Genomic DNA, 17,197 nt, shown 5'->3' with positions numbered 1-17,197 from the left:
AATGAATTTGTCTAATCCATGCAAGTCGCCAAAGTGTAACAGAAAAAGAACATTTTAGGGTCTAGGCTTCCATTCCCCTAGATGGCTGTTTATATGTAGTACAAATGATCTATGCACCATGGCTCTGATTTGTGGATACAGAGGGTGGCATGTGTTAACAGATGCTCGGGGAAGCTGCCTATGGGCTGAATGCAGATACTTTGACTCACTGTCACATTTACCCTCTGTTTACTGTCAAATCCTTGCCCATGTCTTCCACTGAGTATCTCCATTTCTTTCTGACAGCTGAGCTGCAAGATTCTGAATTGTATCAACCACTACTTGATGTTATGCAATTATTTCTGGATGCTCTGTGAAGGGATCTATCTGCACAAACTCCTTGTGGTAAACGTGTTCAATGGGGAACAAACGATGAAGTGGTATTACCTCTTGGGCTGGGGTATGTATTTCCTCCAACTGAGTTCTGAGCCACGCTCACCTCTGTCTATATTTCTAATGTTCTTGGAATCTTGGTCTGAGAGACCAATCAGGAGCCCAGGTCCTTTGAGGAGCGATGACACACAGATGGTGGAAGGAGTTCAGTCTCCAAGAGAACGTGGAGGAAGCCCTTTACTAAGTTTATACAGACGGTGATGAACATGGGGGTCAGTGCGGAGATGGGGAGGGGTATGATTATGAATGTATCCAGGTAGCCCAGCTAATGGATGGGCAAAAACTATACTCTGCTTGAAAGAAGATCTGAGTAGGCCCCCTTTCAGCTTTGTTTTTCACCTGTTTGTAGAGCAAAGGAGAATTCCACATGTTGAATTGTGTATGTCCTTTACCCTCGCCCTATATCCCTTCCTCAAGAACATTCCTTCTTGTCAATCCAACAGCAGGATTCCTCCAATGGCAGGTCAAGAAGTGGAATCTAGATGAGCAATAGATGTAACCACATAGGCCTCCAAATAGAGCCTATCTGACATCATAGCACATGGTAATGGCTTTAAAAACCTATCCCTGGATCGCTTCAGCTGTGACCACTTCTGTAGATTGACTAAGGCAGGTGCTATGGTCCATGAGGACTCTTTAGAATGGTTCCCCTTCCCCCAGGGCTGCTAACGGCCTAGCTCACTCTGGTGGAAATGGAGCAGATAGATAATGAGGTAGTGAAAGGGAAAAGGCTCTGGGACAAAAACACATGCTGCTTTATTAAAAAAAAAAAAAAAATCCCATGAAACTCCCACACCAGAGGAGGATTCTTACTAGAGGGCCAAGGCTGCCCTTGCTCCCCACTGATAAGATGACTGTGACTCGGAGCAGAAGCTGTGGTGTATTTTCATCTAAGCCTGCCCTTTAATGCCACATTTCGGGAAGCTCCTAAAATATGGATAAGAGAGAAAGTATTTACTGAGGATGGAGGATAATCCAAAAGCTTTCTGAGAACATCAACCTTAATATTTAAATCCCTGCCCAACAGACATTGTTACCAATTATATAGAATGTGTCTGGGAAGTCATAGAAGCAGATCAAACAAATATTGCCTAGGGACAGCTCTGGTATAGATTGTGAACTGGGCAGCTCACCTTGTGGGCCACCCCACCCTGGGGAGTAGCAGCAGCAGCCCAGTCCTTGACCATCCAGTGAACTTAGAAATCAGGTTTCTGACTAATCTACTGGCCCCACCACAGGTGCTAGGTTCTTCTCTGTCCTCAAAACAACTCAGAATACAAAGATCAAAATGGGCTCTTATTGTTTTTTCTTTTAGCTCCAGCCTTGCACAAGAGGTTGATCTTTCCTTCCCCTGTCCTTCTCAGCCTCAAACACACCCTTTCAAGAATTTCTAATCTTCCAAGAGGTGGTCATGCCAAGAATCAACTGGATATAATTTAAGCCTCCCAATAGCAATTCTGATCATCACAAGAGTAATGATTGATGCTGATCAGATGCCTTGCAATTGAAGACCTGAAAATAATAGCTCAACCCAGGCCTGCCACATACACCCACACACAGAGAGACACCATTTCTTTCTGATCTATTTTACTTACTTCTTCTGAAATAAATGTATGGCATACTTCTTGTACCAGTTTTGACTGTTTAAGAACACCCATCTGCCATACTCAAAAAATTTTTCATGGAAGAAAAAGGATGTACATTTATTCTTGCCTGTGACATTCAGCAGGGATGAGGGCAACCTGAAAGGAACAATTTATACTGCTCTTTCCATACATACTGTTACATTGTGAATTAGTTATTTCAGCAGCAGCATCACAGACATATCAATGAAGACATCTGCTTAACATGCATAAACAATTCAAAGGAGAAAAGGAACAAGTTGTTCAGCTGTATTAAAAAGCATGTAATGAGCTCTGGCCAGGTGGCTCAGTTGGTTGGAGCGTCGTTCCAGACACCAAAAGATTGCAGGTTTGATTCCCAGTCAGGGCACATACCTAGGTTGCGGGTTTGAACCCTGGTTGGGGTATATATCAATGTTTCTCTCTCACATCAATGTTTCTCTCTTTCTCTCTCTCACCCTTCCTCTCTCTAAAATCAATAAACATATTCTTGGGTGAGGTGTTTTTTTTAAGTGCAGAAAAAGAGGTATCCTGTCTAGAAGAAGGCAAAGAGCCTTAGGAATTAGCAGATATGTGGCCTATACTCCTCTATGTGATATGTAAGAAACACATTTTCCTTTCTACAAAATGGTGAGATGGGAGTGAAATCTCCATATGCGTCTCTTGTTGTCTAATTAAAAGTAAGTATTTCAGAATAAATCCAGAGAATGAATATCTCTAAACTCAAGTGGGGTAATAGTATGTTAGAACTGCTGTGGATACAACACAATTATGTTTTGTCTAAATAGTCAAACTCAAAATTCTTTCAGGTCAAACATTTAATCGATGTTCCTATTATATGCTTCATGGGTTTAGAAGGTGAGGTTGTTCTCTGGTGAAAACTCAGTATTTTCAGGCACTCTCTTTTTGCATATAATTCAAATAAAATCAAAGTGTGTAAGTCTAATTTACTTCTGAGACACATTTCTTAGTCTGATAATCATTTAAAAACTCACTCTACAAATTTTTCAAACCAAATTAAATCATATTCTATTGTACATGGGTACATCTGAGAAAAACAGATATATTTTTCTTATGAAAATCACAACTTTATTCTAGGCTACCTGTATAGAATGAACATTTCTTTTTTAAAAGATGAAACCTGGCAGGATGCATTGCCAGTAACTATCTCCATCATTCTGTTTATAAATTCAAAATTGTTTCCACTAGCACTTCAGGTGTAGGCAGAGAAGTCAATACTACGCTGCCTTAATAAAGGTTCTGCAGCCAGAACTTACACTGGCTCTTCTGAAGTGTTCTTATTGAAAGAGAACAGGATCAATGCACATGACATAAACAGGAAAACAAACGGCCGAGAAGTACTGCAAACATTAACAAGGCTTTCAGAGCAATTACACGACCACTCCACATGCTGTCCCAGGTCACATCCCTCCAGGGTGACCAGCTTCTCCCCATGAGAGAGCCCCGTTCACACACAATGAAAGGCTTTCCGGTCTAAGTCATTAATAACAATGGTAGAATAGTCCTAAGGAGAGTAGACTGTACCTACCATACTGTGAAAGGCTTTTAATTATTTGGGTGCTCTTAAGCAAACTCTCTGAAAGCACGCGATATTCTAACCAAGAACATTTTCCCTGGTTTGACCAAAGATAATTTGTGCAAACACATCAGGGAAATATCTTGACAGAGATGTTAAATTTGCCACTGTTTTTTCAAGTAAACTACCATTTTCCATTCAACTGTAGTTATAGCTTATGACCAGAAAACCAGGTGTAATTTGTACTTTTTTACATTTTTAGGGTTCCCGGTGGTGCCAACTATAGCCCATGCTATTGCTAGGCTGAAGCACTTCAATGACAGGTATTGCGGTAGTTTTAGTTAAATAAATAAACATAAATAAAATGCATCTGTATTGATATATTCTCCCCTCCCCACCCCTTTTCTTTTCAGCTGCTGGATGAGTGTGGAAACCTATCTGGTTTACATCATCCACGGTCCTATCATGGCAGCACTGACGGTGAGAACTGCTTTTTAAGTCTATTGTTAACAATGTTATCGCTGAGGATTTCTTTGAAGATGGTTCTATATAGCATATATATTACAATTTTTAAATGAAGCTAATTAAATGATGATCTATAAGAAGAAGGACAATTTGATTTGAGAGTCTTCGATTGAAAAAAAATGTTGTATTTAATAAAATTGGGGAGGGGGGGTGCATAAACTCGTTTCTATACACCCTACACCAAAGATTAAGTTTTCTTTAAACAATACTATAACTAAATTCTCTTAGTTAAAGGTAAAGAGCAAGGGCTGAGGAATGTTGAAGATGTTGCTGGTAAGAAAGTGAGGGACAGCAAAGTCCCCTGCTCTTTTTCCCCTGGGCTCTGCCAAGCAAAACTGTCTTCCACTTTATCTTTGATACATGAGCCATCACCCTACTTACCAATGATCATGCACTTAAAGTATTTCATGCACTTCACATACAGTCCCATGCTGTTTCTAACAGCAGCCCTTCCAAGGAGATACATCACCAGGATATTTTGCTCATTAGGAAAACTAGACCCAAAGACTCAAGTAAGCTCACCCAAAATCACATGACTATTAAGAGGTTGGGTTGGGGGAGAATATGCCCTTTTAGGCAGTCTCACGTCCTGTGTAGGTGCTCTCTGCTTCCCACATTGAATAAAGAATTAAGGAAAGTGGGTGTCCTTCAGTGGTACTGATCGGGATGGTCTGCTCATTCATAACATCACAACTTTGCAGGTCAACTTCTTCTTTCTGCTCAACATCCTCCGTGTGCTCGTGAAGAAGATTCAGAATGACCGTCAGCATGATGCCACGCGGTACCTGAAGGCAGTGAAGGCCACTCTGTTCCTGGTGCCCCTGCTGGGAATCCAGTTTGTCATCTTACCCTGGAGGCCTCACAGCAAGATTCCTGCCCGAGTCTATGACTACGTGATGCACTTTCTGAGTCATTTCCAGGTAAGGAAGCCTTGGGTGTGCTTATTCCATACCTGCCCAGCTAGGTTACTATCAACATAGTTGTCAGACCTTGAAAACACAGAGCAGAGAAGCAGATGTTGTATCAGTATGAAATCCTTCCGCTGGACCCCGAGCTGGAAGCTGTATCCCTCTTAAACTGCAATCCGGTTTTTTCAGTTATTTCATTTGATTGCCTTGACCATTATTAGAAAGGTCAGGACCCTAGAATATCTCACAGGTCAGCCATTCCTGCAATGGTAGGCAGACTCCAGAGAATGGGCATATTCTCCCGCTTGGTAATTTGAATTACCTCTTTTCATAAGTAAATGATGAGTCAGTTTTGCGATGAGGTGTAATGAATCTGCACAGAGCCATTCATGGCTTCTGCTCTGTCACCTTCCATTTGTCACAGGGGTGTCAGGAATCCATCGGTCACGTTCAGGGTCTGTAAAGGGAAGGGCATCCAGGTCTGTCCTCTTGCGGTAGAGAACAGTGGGCTCTCAGGAGCTTCCCCAGGTCTGCCACACAAAAATGGAGAATGGCTGTTTCCATTCACTCTGCCCCAGATCCACAGACCCATTGAAGACATAGTACTAGGTATTTTGAAAGCAAGTCGGGGCATGGAAGGTCCTAAGGCAGAGGTGAGTCTGCCACAGGCTCTTAGGCCAGAGTTTTGCTGTCTTAATTATAAATTTCTAAGTAATTATACTTTCTACTACTGCAAGTCAAAATTAATAGGGCTAAAAATAAAGTTTAGGGATTGTTTTAATAATTGCTTTGGCCATTTCTATTGATAATTAAAGCTTAAATGTAAGAGAACTTCTGAGTAGTGACCAGGATCTCAGAGGTCACTTAGTCTGTGTCCTCCTTTGAGAGACGAACTTGGCTGTGGGCACAGTACTGCACTAGTTCGCCGTGAACACACGGGGCACAGTGAGGACCACAGCCAGGCACTGTGACACTCGTACCTGCAAAAGTTTTCTTTACTAAATTCTATAAGGTCTCAGTTTTTAAAATTACGTACAAAACATTCTCTTCAAATCCGCTCTAATCAGCACATTCTGTTAGAAATCTTCATGTTAAAGGCAGCAGCACATTAACCATACTGACCAGAGCGGTCCTTTCAACTAAAGGACAGAATTCTTCTAACAAGAAAAATACAAGGCATATTCTAGTCGTGAAGCACTGAATATGAGTGGTAATAACTGCTTTTCATCGAGCCTCGACTTGCTTTCGCAACAGTAAAATGTTCCTCTCCAGAGTGACTATTTATATTGATGGCTGAACAGTGTAATGCACACAAAGTAACTCCAGCTCTATCCTTCCTCCTCTTCACAGGGATTCTTCGTTTCGATGATTTACTGCTTCTACAACACCACCGTAAGCATGCCTTTCCCATAATACCGCCACTCGTTTCTATAAAGCTTATACTTTACAGTTTCCAAAGGGCCTCTCTTCATTTGGCCTCACTTCTCCAGATTTCTTCACAGGGTGACATGACTAGCTAAGTTGTGCTTTTCTACCACTGAGTCTTTTCTATGCGCGTGTGGCCCAATTGCAGATGTTATTCAGACGGGCAGCTAAGACCTGATTTGCTTGGATGGCACCCTTGTTGCTTCAGGAGCAACAAAAATCTCCTTGTTGGGTTTTTTGTTTTTTGGGGGGTGTTTTGGTTTTTTTGGGTTTTTTTTTTTTTTCAGATTTAATGTCCATATTCTTGGATCAAAGCAGCATCAGACTCAATCTGTGGTATTGTAGAAAATAATTGCCCTTATTAAAGTGTAATTATTGAAACCTAGCCGCTAAGGCCCCATTCTAATATGTGTGGTTTACAAATTAACGCAGATTGTCATCTCCACACAAAAGGAGAGGTTATAATTTTGGAATACAATTATAGAGGGCTGTGAACATTTCTGTGGTAATAATTTTTAAAAATTAGACTTCAAACCCTTGGCCTCATGCTGAGCTGGGTACTTAATTAATATGCATGGCACTGCAATGGGGATTATTTGAAAAGGACAGGTGAGAAGCAAAGACTTCCTGTTTTATTTCTGCTGGGTGCTTTTATAAACTCATCTAAACTTACTAGTGTCTACCTTGGATGCTTCTGATTATCTGTTTAAGTTTTAGTTATAAGGACAATGTTGGTATTTGAGAAATGCTGAATGGGTGGAAATTATCAGTTACCTTTGTCTAGGGACATTGCTTCTCCAAAAATATGCTGAAACAATATGTTTCCTAAGTCCTCAACAGCGCATTTGGTGGCTCTTAGATTATAAACCTGATTTTTAAGGACCCGTGTTTAAAGGAAAGAACAATCCAAATAAAGCCATGCCACTTCTTGGAAAATACATTGTAAAAAAAAAAAAATCTAAATCCTAAGGAGAATTGTTTATGTATTAGTATCAATAGAAAGAGATAATTTTATCCTGAAAAGATTGTCACTCCGCTAACCAGAGTTCTATCTGGCCATATCAGATAAAGGAAAATCAGCAGGATTATCATAAAGCCCAGAACTGTTCTGTGGTTTGCATATATATTTTCATGACCAGTAATGTAGAGATTCAGATGAAAGCTTCTGCCTTGTCCGAGATGGTAGCAGATAAAATGTTTTCCAGCTCTTTCTCCCTACTATGATGTGTATGCCATATATTATGAAACCAAATCAAATTTCACTCATTGGACTTAAGCGCTAAAGAAGAAACCTCTGCACAGTAGCAAGTAACCTTGCCCATGATAGCCTAGACCAGTGGTTGGCAAACCACGGCTCGCGAGCCACATGCGGCTCTTTGGCCCCTTGAGTGTGGCTCTTCCACAAAATACCACGGCCTGGGCGAGTCTATTTTGAAGAAGTGGCGTTAGAAGAAGTTTAAAAAATTTGGCTCTCAAAAGAAATTTTAATCGTTGTACTGTTGATATTTGGCTCTGTTGACTAATGAGTTTGCCAACCACTGGCCTAGACAAGTAGCTCAGTGCTCCAATTTGCAAATTCCTTTCTGCACAGCCAGAGCATACACCACACAGTTCTTTAGATCAGATTTACAATTCAACCAACCACTTTGAACCTCTGATAAGTCCCAAGAATTGCGCTCCTAAACTTGGCTTGGGTCATTTCTGACAATTATATGATAACGAGACTTTTCCTCTTCCAGGTGCAAGAAGCCCTGATGCGCCGTCTGCAACTCTGCAAAATCCGCTGGGAGCAGCGCAATGGGTACGCCACCCGCCGGCAGAAATACAATATTATGCTGGCAGCTCTGGCTGCAGCTGCGGCTGCAACCAATGCTGATCCTGGTGATATCCCTGTATGCATCTGCCACAGAGAGCCGAGGAACCATGCAGCTGCCAACAACCTGGAGGGGAACAACAATGCTGTCCAATACGAAGTGGAAGCCGAAATCAACATGGGCGAGGAGATTCATGACATCATCCCGATGGAAATCTTAGAGCAGGAGTAATGAGCTTAAATGTAGAGTCAATCCAGTATCACGATCTCTGAGACTTCATATCCTGGGAGAAAGTCCACCCATGCTTTTAAAGTGATCACCATCCTCCTAGGAGTCAGATATATCATTTGTGAAGAATTGTTAAGTGATTTTATCCATAGTGAATCTGAAGAATGTTCTTCTTGGTACTATTGCTATGGGAGACGGTCTAAGGAATGGAGTCTCCCACTGCCAACACTTGTAAATTCCATCTTTCATCTAGGACTGAAAATGCAGGTGTAATGCAAGCAAGGTATCCAAGAAAAACAGTTAAATTGACCTAATTCAGATCCAAGGTGCTCATTGTAAAATCTTGAGCCATTTATACCTTTAAAAATCAAAATCACTGTCAATATTTTCACTTTTAACTCTAAAATTTGAATTAGGATATTTCTGTATTTGGCTATGGATCCAAACTTTTAATCTATTTATTTCAATCAATTCCTACACTATTCAGATGTTTTACCATCCACACAGTGTAAACCACACAAATTGCAACGTGTCCTCCACAAGACAAAGCGGCTTTCTAATATAGAGATGACCAAGAATATAGGGAGAGATCTGTCCTTGGCAGGAAGACATAATGCTTTGAATGAAAAAAAATTTTTTTGAGTCAATTTGCTTGAAACCTTAGATGGGCCAGTTTGTGAACTGGTTTGTTCATATGGTATGCTCAGCCTGGTTCTGGATAATCCTGTCCACTGGACAGACCTCACTTCTGTAAGGAATTGGCCTTCATGTTGAATATGCTTTAGTCGCTGACATTTACAAATTGGGAGGTCACAAAGAATCCTTTGCTAAATTTTTCACAAAACTGCCAAAAATATAATTCCTAATGGAAGAGAATATTCTCTTTAAAGAGAGTTCTCTACTTTCCTAAATTCTAAGATCTATAAAACAAACCATTCCAAATTTTATAAAGCCAATTACCTCTTGCCCTTGGGTGCTATCTAGCAGTAAAAGATAATTCGAATTGATAACTCATCATAAAAGTCTATTAACTGCCATCCACTCAGCTTCATAGCTTAATAAGATCCCAGTCTTTCCCAGGAAGACTCAATACGGCTGATTAGAGATCAGTTTGTAGTTGACCTCTGTTTGCTATGATTAGCCAAACTGGAGGAGGAAAAAAATATGTAACCACTACAAGTTTAACCATACACAAATTTATTTAAAATAAAAGTAGTTTCTCATTGAAGCCCAAAATTATATTCCCATGTCTCTCTTTACTTCCTCAGTCTAAAATCTTCAAAAATCCCTGAATAAATCAGTATCATTAATGGCACCTAAAATTAATGTGACTTTGCCACAGTAATCAGAGTTTAATTGGTATGCTAAGTGAGGAGATACATCGAAACCCTGCAAATTTCGTCTAATCTATGATATCTTAAGCCACTGCCTTTAGAAGTGATTTCGTTGTGGGGAGACAAAAGAATTAATTTGTTTTGGTTACATATATAGTGTGCCCCCATCCCCCCCCAAAAAAAATTATATTCTTTCAGAAAAATATTTTGGATACTAAAGTAGCTAAGTCTCCTTTGTTGAAGGTAAGGGAGAAGTTATAAAGAGGGTATTTTTTCAATCACAGTATTTATGTAGTAGTCTATTTTTGTTTACAGATATGGAAAGCAGTGTATTTCAGGCAGCTTTAGTACAAATGTGATAATATTTTGCTAAAATATTCTAGATGTTATTTAGCTAATACAGTAGGGGCTGACGAAAACAAAATAGCTTATTATAGAATTGCACATTGTGCCAAAATTGTGAAATGCTTATGCTATGTATATGTATAAATCAATACATCATCATATGTGATAAGCAAAAAGGTGTGTATTTGCATATTTTTTCTAAAGAAATATATTATTTATCTTGTCATTCATTCATCTGCTCGTTCCATGTTCTTTTTCATTTCAGTCATGGGCTGCTAACATCTCATCTGGTTAGTATTATAGGAGGGGAGAAGACAACCCAAAAGTAGAAGTTAGAAAACCATGTGCAAAACCATTAAGGTTATTCCCTTTGTCAGTTTAACCATCTTCAGTCAGCAATATGACTATAAACTCCGTGGCATATTTCTCATAACCTTGACAATACAAACACCACATACAACCATCAATCTATCTTGTATAAGTTTGGGAAGCACAGCAAAGAAATCTAGGACAAGACAGTATCATAGCCTTTTATTGTTCTTGGTTATTTTGTTGTTGGTTTTCATTATTGTGGGACTAGACCTGAGCTGTCCAACATCACATCAGATGATTAGAATTGTTATAATCACTGATTTTTAATATAGTTTGAGAGACAAAGGCTGGATAAAAGGCAACTAATTAAATACCATGAAAATACATAAAGGCCACTATTGGAAAGATGTTCAGATCTGGAAAGCATGACATGCAAAACTGAGGTAAATGAGAACTGTGATGGAGTGATAAAGGGGAACAGGAACAATTTGTAGCTTCTTCACATAGCAATAGCATCCAAAATTGTTGGTCTCATGAGATCTGGAGAACTTTTTCAAAAAAAAAATACATAAGGGCAATATCTTTCCCCTTATGTTTTAGTGGGTAACACATCCTTGTGATCTTGAAGAACAAAAGTAATTTCCCATCAGACCGTAAAATCAGACTCTTCAAGAGGGTAGCTTGAACTCAGATGGTCAGCCGTCCACCTGCTTGATCCCAACTATAAAGTGATCTAAAAAAGGCCTTTGGGTACGTATGGATATCATGGGATCCTGTTCAAGGAAAGATGTTAACAAACACATGACAGAAATGCCATCATCATGGAGCTCCAACTTGTCTCATTCATTTCTTCATTCATTGTCATTGATGTTTCATGTACCTTTCATTCAGCTATACAACAAATACTTATTAATAGTAGTTATCATGGCAAACTATCTTTGCAGTGGTTAACTGCTTCTCTCCTGAGTCAGTGGTAAAAATCAAAATCTGCTAAGTGAAACATTATCCTCAAACCATAACCACTCATATTTTGGAGGGTGGAAGAACAAAGCGACGCCTGTGGTTGGATGTGATCTTTCCTCATTAGTGCTGGGTGGGACAGCTTCAAGGTATAAGAAACATCCTCAGAACAAGACCTCTGCACAAAGGCTTAGCAAGGACTTGTTTTCTTGACAACGAGGTCTAAAATAGTGATTCTTTCATGGGCTACATTACAGTTCAACTACTATTCAGAGGAGTTAACGTTCAGAGTTTGAAATAAGATTATTCATGGAGGGGGGATCGAAGCCACATTTAGAAAGGCAATCAGGTAAACTCAGAAGCAAACTTTATTGGTTACTGGTAGTAAAATTGGTTTTACCTGTGCGAAGTGTAGAGGTTGGTGAAAGCAGAAAGAAAAGGGATGATAATATGTGCCTGTGAAGACAAAGGAAAGTAGAAAGGCCACATTTGAAAATTAAGAACTAACTATATTTCTGATGATTTTTATTCCTCTGGACACAAAAGTAATCTCTTTAATATCTGAATAATATGAAACACTTGACGAAAAGAAAACACAGCCATTGACACTGGAAATGAGCTTAGGTCAAGGAGATTTTCTACTGTGGTATCTTTTTGCACCGGGATTACCAGGCAGCTCTGAAAGATTTCAGAGGTTTTCCCCTTCTCTTACGCACTGACCAGCCAGTCTTAGGTCACTGATCAGTGTTCATTTCACATTTACAGCAACTCCATGCCGTCTACCTACCTGTCCCAGAAACCCTCCCTCTAAGATTCAAACTGTGTCCTCGCTCTTCTGCGACTGACCAGTGCCACTGCATGTCACCGCTGTCTCCTTGACCTAAGAGGCTTATTATCTTATTTTAATTTGGGAAAAATTGCCTCCAAAATTGAGATGTCTTTAATAATAATTCAAAAAAAGCCAACACCACCATTCCAAATAGATCAGGGAATCTGCTTCTGTCTAACCATGCCAGACTGGCTGACCAAAGCTAGCCCGCCAGTCTCTCACACAGACCTCCACCTAAACTGACAACACCCAGCTGCAAACTCTCAAAGCTCTGCACAGCAGGGAGGAGGTCAGCCTCTGAAAGGGCAGCAAGCCTTTCCCTGGACAGAGCAACCCTCCAGTGCACCCAGCCAGGCATCATCGCTTCTGTACCTTGTCATTCCCAAGAGGGATATGATGGGGCTTACAGTTACAGGGAACATCCCTTAAATAGAGAGCATTTGAGAACAACACCAAAAAAGGGACAGCAATCACTGAAACACTGCAGTCAATACAGACCTAGAGACGGGAGCTTGCTTACTCTTTATAACCACCCAAACTAGTTTCATCCCCATTTCAGTGATGAGAAAACTAAGTGGAAGAGAAGAGGTATAATGCATCCACCAGTCACACAGGAAGTGGCTGAGCTAGGATTGAATCAAGGCTGCCTGCCACTGCTTTTTATAAAAACAAAAACCACACACACACACACCCCCAAAAAAGCACACACAACAGCCGGGAAGTGCTTTATAATTACACAGAGGGCCTCCTTGGTACCTGAGGTCATCGGGGCACTTTGAAGAAGGGTTCCTGTGGGCCATGGAACAGCCTGCGGGTCTTCTGGGCCCCAGGCCTGGGCACAAGGCTGGTCTTCCCCAGGCAGCTGTGAGCGCCCAGAGGGGTCTGACTCTCCGTGTTGCTGACGGACGTCATGGTAGGAAGACATTCAGTCACCTGGCACACGAAGTCTTGCTCCCCCTTCACCAGCAGGAGATCAGCAGCAGCTTCAGCTCCCAGGTCTAGGCCTCCAGGCGCCGCCGGCCTCTCCGGCTCTGGCACGGGCCTGGCGCAGCAGGCCGGTGCGCATTTGGTGAGCTGCTGAGGGTGCCTCTCGTCCACCCGGGGGAGCAGGGCCGCGTGGGGAGCAGGGCCCTGCGGACACTCATGGAGGTCGCAGCGGGAGCGGCTGGGGCACTGGGCGCAGGGGTACTGGTCCTGCCCGCAGTCGAGGACCACGTGGCCAAGTTCCCCAGCACATTGCACACAGACTTGAGCGCGGGGTCGCCCCGGCCAGGGCTCACAACATTCTGGCCCCAGGGAGGGGGGTGGTGGCTCAGCCTCTCCTGCAGGTCCCGAGATGGCAAACTCAGCACAGGTTTGGGAGGGTGCCCGGGCCGAGGTCTCTCCCAGGGGGGACGGCTCCCTGGAGACCTGAATAAGGGCTTGACCCCAGCAGGAGGGGTCTCATCCCTGCCCAGTGTATGAGGAATTTCTTCCTCGTGGGGGGCCCAGCGAGCTGTTGCACTACCTCTGCGTCCCTCCCAAGGTTCTTCTGGGGCCTCCTCGCCCCTAAGATGTGGGGGAAAGACTGGGGGGGGGGGGGCGGTGTCAAGGTGTCCCCCTCTACCCTCACCAGCAGGGCCCGAAAAACCCTGCTTTTTAAATTGCCATCTTTTTAAATTGACCCTACTCTACTATTCTGCCTCTCAAAGCAAAACTGTCCCCCCTCTTAACTCTAAAGGATCCAGATAGTTGTCTCCTCACAGTTGAGAGAACAGGGATTGTTTGCAATATGTATATTTTCAGTCCCAAATTAAGTTAATTCGTGACCCATGGGTTCCTCTAACTATGAGGGGTCTTCAGATGAAACCTATCTTTCTATAGTAATGATTTCTTTTCAAAGCCAGGGAGTTTTTCACACACCAGGTTGGTTTGCAGCTTCTCCAATTCCAAGGGGGTCCTCAGGCAGATATTTGGGAGACAAAACACGTTTTGGAAAACATTTCATGGTCACTCCATGGACACACCTGCCCCAACTCAAGGCTTGATGAGGAGCTGGGTAAGAGTCGTGAGGGCTTTTCTTAGCACTGTTTGTAGTAAGAGTTCCACACACTGGTTTTCAATAACTGAGTCCTGAATAGAAAAGACCACTCGGCCAGCTCGGCTCAGTGGTTGAATGTTGACCTATGAACCAGGAGGTCACAGTTCAATTCCTGGTCAGGGCACATGACCGGGTTGTGGGATCAGTCACCAGTGGGGGGCATGCAAGATGCAGCTAATTAATGATTCTCTCTCATCATTGATGTTTCTATCCCTCTCTCCCTCTCCCTACCTCTCTGAAATCAATACAAACATATATTTTTAAAAAGACCAACAAAATTTAATATTTTGTTCTTCAAAAAAAATTTAAAAAAAAACCTCCTCTAGTGAGACTGATCAAGGAAAAAAGAGACAGGTGCTTTAAAAAAATGTAATAAAATGGTGAAGGAGATTTAAAAAGTAAGATTATTATGATGTCCATATTTATATATTATATGTACAATTATCCTAATAAAGAGGGAATATGCTAATTGACTGTCCCGCCCTCAAAGATGGCGGTGCCCACAGCCAATAAGGAGGGAATATGCTAATTTCTGCCCCACCCTCAAAGATGGTGGCCCCCACAGCCAATAAGGAGGGAATATGCTAATTTCTGCCCCGCCCTCAAATATGGCGGCGCCCACAGCCACAAGATGGCAGTGCCCAGTCCCCTCAGCCCTGTTGGGGCAGCAGGTGTGCAGCAAGGCCGGCCGCTCCGTGCTCCTGCCTCCAGAATCCTCCAGTCCCCTCAGCCCTCCAGCCCCCCAGGGCCAGCCCAAGGCCCAGGCAAGCCTCAGATGGCGGCAGCCCAGCCACCCAGGGCTGCCCGAGACTCAGGTATCCAGGGCCGGCTGAGGCTTGTGCTGCCAGTAGTGGCTTCAGCAGAGGTGTGATGAGTCATCGCCTTCCCCTGATTGCTGGTCGCCTCCCGCCCCTGAGGGTTCCCTGACTGTGAGAAGGGGCAGACCAGGCTGAGGGACCCCCCTCCAGTGCATGAATTTTCATGCACCGGGCCTCTACTTTACTAATAAAGTTGAAAACTTAAATGAAAAAGCTAAATTTCTAGAAAAAATATGCAGTATGTAAAATGGACAAATTGGCCAAAAAAAAAAAAAAATAGAAAACTTGGATAAACTAATTAGTCATAAGCCACAGTCTTATATGTTACTATACATACATTCTATCAAATTAATTGAGGAATAGATAATTCATACCTTAAAATATTTTCCAGATATACCCCGGTATACAAGATTTTCCAAAATATATAACAAAGGTGGTACCACAAATCGGGGAAGAATGATGAGTTGTTTAAGAGATGGTGTTGGAAAAATTGGCTTAAAACATGGAGAAAAATAAAACTGGATCAGAGGAAAGATTTCTTACACAAATTGTATAAACTAAAAGGCAAAGAAAATATGAATTCATTTACATTAAAATAGGTATACCTTATTAAAGAGATATATCTTTTTAATAATTCTTTATTGTTGAAAGTATTACATATGTCCCCTTATTTCCCCCATTGATCCCCTCCAACCCCCTCCCCCGCTGCCCCTACCCCAGGCCTTCAGCACTCTATTGTCTATGTCCACGGGTTATGCATATATGCATACAAGGTCTTTGGTTGACTACCTCCCACCCACCCACCCACTGTCCCCCATCTTCCCTCTGAGATTCCGCACTCTGTCCCATGCTTCCATGTCTAAAGAAATATCTTTAATTTTCAAATGACAAAATGGAAAATAAAACTGACAGTGAATTGACATCTAGAATCTAAAAAGAACTCCAGCCAATCAAGGAGAAACAGGGGCATCATATGTGCACAGACAGGCTATAGAAGCGGTCATTCAAAGGTTGAAAGGCATGTGAAGATACACTTAGTAGTTAGCAGATAAGTGTTTACTGGAATAATAAGGTTGCTATTCAACACGAGAACAAGGCTAATTCCAGGGAGAACCACTAACATCTGTGCCTCATCTTGTGAGAGAGGGGAATCTGCAAAATGGGCAGTAGGTTAGTCTGGTTCAAAAGTTTCACAGAATGATATGTATTTTCAGAAAAACAGGTATTTTTATTTGGGGCAAAGCAACCCTCCTCCAGTTCACTGGAAGACTAGAAAGAATAGAAGAAAATATTCTGAAAGTTCAGGAAGGAAGCAAAGCCCATGTTTGGAACTTAATGACTAGAAAAACACATGAGTGGCAGCTATGTGGTCAAGGAAGGTGAAATTGAAGCATTTCATCAACAATTACAGCCCAAAACCTCATCAACCTGAAAGTCCATTAATAACAAGAAATAACCTGCCTACACTGCACTTAGCATGTGTGTTGAAATAATTGAACCAAAGAAGGTCCTTCACACAATTATAAAGTGGGTAAATCTCTCTTCAACAGTGAGTGTGTTGATGACTGATACACCAATTGCAACATCTCCATCTACACTGCCATCTAAGAGAATCTGTCCCCTATGTTTAGACCAGATGACCCCACTGTCTTTGCCAGTATCTCTCAGAAATTTTAACTAAAGAGACATAGAAATTATTAATTATATGGTGATAAACTTTGAATATATAAGTCCACAAAGATTCTGAGTTTGCAGCTGTTTTTAGCCATATATACACTGATAAATGTGACAGAGAATCAGGAGAACAAAATAGACACACGAAGAGAGTAGAGACAAGAGATGATGAGAGGGAGAGGGAGAGAAATTAGCTGCCTGATTACTTTCCATCTTTCAAGAGACCTGTCTGTATTTCCAATAATTGAATTCTATAATATTATCATATATTCTTACAATTAATCCCTCTTTTCTTGAAAAAATTTCAATGGATTTCTGTCCTAATATTACAATATGCCCTGACTAGGATAATTG

The 17,197-nt window shown here is 41.7% G+C and overlaps 1 protein-coding gene across 2 annotated transcripts in view; it reads left to right on the top strand.

The window, feature by feature from the left end:
• The window catches only part of CALCR (calcitonin receptor), a 74,915-nt gene extending 64,574 nt beyond the window's left edge, over positions 1 to 10,341 (top strand). The window contains exons 9-15 of one of the 2 annotated variants that reach the window (XM_080664612.1): positions 286 to 439; positions 3,854 to 3,914; positions 4,005 to 4,071; positions 4,818 to 5,036; positions 6,375 to 6,416; positions 8,189 to 8,250; positions 8,359 to 10,341. In XM_080664612.1, the coding sequence (XP_080520738.1) occupies positions 286 to 439; positions 3,854 to 3,914; positions 4,005 to 4,071; positions 4,818 to 5,036; positions 6,375 to 6,416; positions 8,189 to 8,250; positions 8,359 to 8,494 (741 nt within the window). In that variant the 3' untranslated portion in view covers positions 8,495 to 10,341. Of the gene's footprint in view, positions 1 to 285; positions 440 to 3,853; positions 3,915 to 4,004; positions 4,072 to 4,817; positions 5,037 to 6,374; positions 6,417 to 8,188 lie in introns of both variants that reach the window. The other variant, XM_080664611.1, reaches the window with a different exon arrangement.
• Positions 10,342 to 17,197: the final 6,856 nt, after the last annotated feature.

Source organism: Plecotus auritus (genome assembly GCF_963455305.1).
Source record: "Plecotus auritus genome assembly, chromosome: 4".
NCBI classification, from domain to species: Eukaryota; Metazoa; Chordata; class Mammalia; order Chiroptera; family Vespertilionidae; genus Plecotus; species Plecotus auritus.
Note: the sequence above shows the minus strand (reverse complement) of the source record. Positions and strands in the feature narration are given on the sequence as shown.